At 33.9% G+C, this 6,000-nt stretch overlaps 1 protein-coding gene across 2 annotated transcripts in view; it reads left to right on the top strand.

Annotated features, from left to right (window-relative positions):
* Positions 1-306: 306 nt before the first annotated feature.
* The window catches only part of A1CF (APOBEC1 complementation factor), a 55,159-nt gene continuing 49,465 nt past the window's right edge, over positions 307-6,000 (top strand). For both annotated transcript variants that reach the window (XM_010589134.3, XM_003409024.4), the window contains exon 1: positions 307-405. In XM_010589134.3, the coding sequence (XP_010587436.1) occupies positions 307-405 (99 nt within the window). The remainder of the gene's footprint in view (positions 406-6,000) is intronic.

The raw sequence follows: 6,000 nt of genomic DNA, 5'->3' as shown, positions 1-6,000 counted from the left end.
ATCTGCCTCTAATTGGAGAATGGGTATTGTTCGTTTTTTACTTTTAAATTTCAACTAAAATTGAACATTTTTTTAAAAACTCTTTTTTAACAAGATAGAAGAATCTGACATTTAGCCAGCCTTGTTTGTATGTGGCTGTTAGTTGCTCTAACCATAATGACTCATTTATAGACAATGTTTCCTGAAGATGTCCTTTATGAAAAGGACGAGTTTGGACTTGGCAACAGTAATTTACTTAATTTATCTTAAATTTGGTTTCAGTGAGCAACCCTAATTAACCTGATTTTTTGCTGATAATCACTCTCAATGGAATCAAATCAAAAATCCGGGGATGGATTGAGCGGCACCCAGAAGGAAGCAGCCCTCCGCGCACTCATCCAGCGCACAGGATATAGCTTGGTCCAGGTAGGAACTTCTTGTGACATCTGCTGAGAACCACTGAACTTACAGAGTGGTGGGAATGTTAATCCCTATGATACAAAACATGAACAGCCAATTGTTTAACTCTTTAGGTGGATGTCCTGCTTTGAGGTGACAAGTTTCCAAGGGAGAAGGAAATTGTATCATTTCAGTTTTCCAGGTGACCCTACAGATGATGTTCTTTGTACTCTGGGTTAGCAACTCAACCTTAACTCTTCATTTGAAAACAAGATCAGTGTCCATGGTCGTAAAGACTTGGACAGTTAGGAAAAGCTAGCTTGAATTTACCAGCCAAAGTGGTTTGTGAAGAAGTAGAACCAAGTTAATGTTTGCAGGAATGAGCAGAGAACTACCCAGGAATCAGCCTTACTTTCCAGAGTGGTTATTGCAGATGTAGGAAGAAGTCTAGAACTTGGGGTAAAAGGAATGACCATTCAGCTAGCCTAGTAATTTCATCTTGTTTTCTCAGAACACTCAACCATTTGACACAGGATATAGAATACTAACTTCTGTTCATGTTCAGCATTTTTGAAAAAGAAGAAAACAAAAGTTACAAAAAAATCCTCAAACGGTCTATTCATGGGTGCTGGTTATTAATAATTACTTATATAACATTATTGCCTTTGTGATAACCTCTTTAGAGGACTTATAGTGCAAACTAGTGTTAGGTACATAAATTATCTTATTTGAAAAAAGGGTGCTGCCTTGTTACAATAAGACAAAGTATTTTAATTCTTCAGCCATTATATTTCATCTACATATTTTTCCAACTTAACCAAATCTTGGTACTATTATAACAACAAATGTCATAAGTAAGCAACAACAATATTCAGCAGCATCCTTTTATTAAACGTTCCTTTGTTCAGATTGCTGAAACACACTGCATTTAGTTTTTACCTACTCTTGTAAGTTTGCTTTATTAAATACGATGCTCAAAGTTATTTATAATGCTTCATTCTAATGAACAGTGTTCATTTAGGCTTTTTAAGATTTCAGAAATTATCTATTATGTCATGGTTAATTTTTTTTAAAGTTTCTTTTAAGCCAAGGGAGATACTGACATCTTATTAATTTTATTCAATACTAAATTATTTTAGGGTTATTAATAAATTTTTTAATGGTTTCCTCTTCAAAGTGAATATGCTTCAAAATGAATGACTGGCTTCAAATTTTTATGCATCCTTCTGCTACATAAAAAGGTATTTACAGTTAATAAACTTCTGTTAAATTCACAGTTCTTCAACAAATACATTTAGAATGTATGATTTTCTTAGAATCAGCTGAAAAGAGTTTTTTCCTCTTTTTGTAATCAACATAGTCATATGTTATTATAAAATAAAAAATTAATATTTTATGAAATTAAAATTGAAAAGCAATTGTCAATATTTATATATAAGTGTGTCTAGTGACTGGAAATATATCTCTAATAATCTAAAATATAATGATAGAAATATGTAAAAACCTGTCTAGTGCAGCATTATAATAACTCAATACTCCAAACCTAAATGTATAAAAATAAGGAAATAATTAAGCTAATTATGAATGTATAATCATTACATTGGAAAATAGAACTTATGGGAAATAATCTCAAAACAATTTAAATTCTCCATTTAAGTTTATTCTGGGTACTCATTCTTCCTTTTTTCCAGATGAAATTCAAATCAAGACTCATGAAATTTCTGGTAATTTGTAGACAATAAAAGATCCTCCAGTGAATAATAATATGTGTAGTCCAGTATGATAATAAAAACTTAACTTCATTAGAAGTTATAGATATTTTTCTCTGCCAAGTATGTGGGGGTGGATGGAGGGTGATTTCTACTTCCCTGCTTTACACTTTGACACCCGTTTGCTAGCTACAATTTCTGACTCAGAGTTAAAGCAGAAGAAAGGGACAAAAACCAAGGAGAGGGGGCAGGAAAGTTCTTACTTGAGTGATAGAGCTCTCTGGGCCTGGCCACTACTTAAAGCTTGTGAGGCACTTTGTAGCCAATGGAGAGACATCCCTACTCTGTGGAGATCTCTCAGCTAGCTGTACTTTCATCTGGCTGGCCATTTACCTCAGCCTCAGCCTCCTTCTACTGAGCTTTTTAAACCCTATTGGACAAAATGTAAGATAACCCCTGACTCCTGCACGTAACCAAGCTCTAGCCCCCCTGGAAACACATATTCTCTGACCCAGTAAAATCTGAAAGACCAGCACTCCTCCTTTCCAACGTCAAGGAAGCAGGCTAAATCACTGCTCACCTTTAGATATTCAGGGGCAAGTTAGACCTACCAGTCTACTGTGTTTCTCAAATGCAGAGAATACACACCAAGCTGGCTGAGTGGTTTCTTTACTACTCCTTTCTCCAGCTTTGGGAAAAATGAGAATCACCCAATCCCTCCCACTTAGGGGGAACAAGGACTCACAAAATGTCAACAGTGCCCTTCAAAAACTCCTTATGTAAATTGCTAAACTTTTTTCCTAAAACTCTAGTTCTAGCTGGGGGGAGTTTAGTTAAGGAATGTAGTTAAGGACTTCTTAAGTCTTCTAAACTCTTCTAAGCTGGGGGTTGTTCAGTTAAGAATGCAAAAACAGTTTCCTGTTCCCTTTTCTTACAAGTCATGGTTGGTGGTCTAGTGACTGACTTGGTTTGCAAAGTGAGCCATTTGTGAAATGGACACCACGAGTCCCATTCCATTTTAAAATCTTCATACCAATGAAACCTTATTCAGTCATTAAAAGTGGTCCTTTAAAAAATACTGCAGGACAGAAAATTGTAACATTATTACAATTGTGTAAAAAGTATGCAGATCAACATATTTTTAAGAAATAAATTCAAATAGTAATGGAGACGGTTTCACAAATCTAATGCTATGATTTAAGAACATTTAAATTGTAGAGAAAAAAACTTTTTTTGAAGGAAATGTCTCTGAATATATACTGCAAATTGGCATATTATTTTGATCTTAAGTATTCAGTTACATTTAGAAAAGGTTGATAATGAAGATTTAGATTACAATAATATTAACAATAATAAAAAAAATAGCCCACATTTATTGGACACATTTTCTAACTGCTTTGTATATATTAATTCATTTAATCTATACAACAACACTATGAGGTAGCTACTATGCTCATCACCAATTTCCACATGAAGGAAACAAGGCACAAGGAAATTAGATAATTTGCCCAAAATTTATAAAACAGGTTTCTGTTTCTATTGGTCAAAATTTCTGGCAAGATTTACAAAACTGAGTTGTTAAAATGTGAGCTTTAAGATTGCAATGTTAGAGATTAGCATGCCAGGACATGCAAAAAAATTTTTGTTGGAGCCTCAACTTTGTAACATGTTTCACTTTAATAATTGTTAGCAGATTGGTTGTTGGATCGGAAATTCTCCAGTGATACAGAAACTTAAAATTCCAAAAACTAGTTATCTAGATCTAAAACCTATAATGAAAGTGTAAATACGTACAAGACTCTGCTCAATCATTTTAAATGAATTGGAAATCTCTTCTGCAAGCTGTGGAAAATCACCCAAGACTTCAAGTGAGAAGATCTGTAATCTTACCTGGTCTCTACTACATACAAGCTGTATGATCTTAGACAAGTCCTTGATGGATCTAGGCTTTAATTTCTGGAAGATTGGCTAGGTCCTACCCTACCCTTGATTTTGTGATTCTAATAACTGTTGAATATGAACCTAGCCATTTGTCAGCAAGCTGGACTATTTGATTGCAAGAGGAGAACCAGGCATGTGTCTAGAGTCACCCTCTTAATACTTCAGTCTTCCTACCTTTAATTATAGAAAAAAATTAATATGATTATTAATCAAAAAAAGAGAGAGCAATTTTAGTTTTTTTTTTTTTTAATTCCTGTATAAAAATGAAAATAAAGGAAAGGCTTAATACGATTGAGGAAGCTACCCAGAAAATGGTAATTTACATTTTGATAGTATTTTCTAAATTAGGATTTGAAGGATTTCATTTTGCTGCATCTTTGCAGGTCTCTGATATTGAATGTTGAATACTTGCAAAACAAGAATTCAAAAAACAGAGGGTGATTGTGCTCCCTTATCACTAGCAGGACAAATACAGCTGTCAAAAATAGAATTTTGTGGATTACTTAATAACACAAGCCAGTATTTTATATAGCAACTGATGCAACAGCACTTGCTTGGGAGGATTTGAAAGTATACTTTGTGATATCACTTTTTTGTAACTGGATATCTTTGGACATTGATGGCTGTAAAATTTATCAAAAATACTTCAGAGAATAAAAAAGACTTAATACAGTAGCCTGCATATAGTAGGCATTCGGTAAAATTACTGATAAAAACTTAAAATGTTAAACTTCATAATTGTACTACACCGTATAGAAGCATTTTGGAAGACAGCACACCACATAGTTAACATATAAACAATCTTTGTCTCCAGATAATGGAATTATGTATGGATTTTTTTCCTATTTATTTCTTTTAACTATACTTCCCAGATTTTCTAAAACTAGCATGTGTTTATTTGATAGCCGAATAGAAAAAAAATCATATTACAATGGGCCTTTTCTCAAAAATGCAAGGGTTCTTTTGTTTGTTTGTTTTTCTGTTTTGTTTCCTTATTTCCTAGTATAGTAAACAGTGTTCTTGAGCTAGGCCTTGGGACTATAGAAGCATAAAATGTAATGCCTGGCCTAAAGTGTGTATAAAGTAGTTGGGATGAAAATGAACTTATCCAAAATTAAAGATGAGAACACAAGACAACATCAAAATGAGCAATATAGCTATACCCGTTGCTGTCAAGTCAATTCTGACTCATAGTGACCCTATAAGACAGAGTAGAACTGGCCGATAGGGTCCCCAAGGCTGTAATCTTTGTGGAAGCAGACTGCCACATCTTTCTCCCACAGAGCAGCTGGTGTCTTTGAAATACTGACCTTTTAGTTAGCAGCTGAGCACTTAACCTCTACACCACCAGGGCTCATTAATATAGCTATACCAAAACCAAACGAAACCCACTGCTATAGAGTCAATTCCTACTCATAGTGACCCTACAGAACAGGGCAGAACTGCCCCCATTGGGTTTCCAAAGCTATAAATCTTCACGGAAGCAGACTTCTACATCTTTCTCCCGTGGAACAGCTGATAGGTTCCAACCACTGATCTTCTGATTAGCAAGCTGCTTAACCACTGAGCCACCAGGGCCCCTTTAGTATATCTATACTTGCTACAAAAAAAGAGGGTACTCTTCTGTATAGAACTTAAAACTTATCTAAGAAATGAGGACAAATATTTAGACATAAGATGTTCATCATAGTAGAATTTATAGTGTTTAAAAAATTAATATATCCTAAATGCCCAGTAAAATATTAATGGTCACATAAAATATGATAAACCCTATTTTTCCAAATTATATGATCATGTAAAACTATGGTTCCAAAGAATTGTCAAAGACATAGAGAAGTGTCCCTGTTTTAATGTTTAATAAAAATCAGAATACAGAATTGTATATATAAGTTTCCAAATAATATTTTAAGAAATTACTGACACAAAATTTAAAAAAAATTGAGAAAATGTAACAAAATGTCATCTCTAAGGT

This window comes from Loxodonta africana, chromosome 16 (assembly GCF_030014295.1).
Source record: "Loxodonta africana isolate mLoxAfr1 chromosome 16, mLoxAfr1.hap2, whole genome shotgun sequence".
In the NCBI taxonomy this organism is placed as follows: Eukaryota; Metazoa; Chordata; class Mammalia; order Proboscidea; family Elephantidae; genus Loxodonta; species Loxodonta africana.
This window is presented reverse-complemented; position numbering and strand designations above follow the sequence as displayed.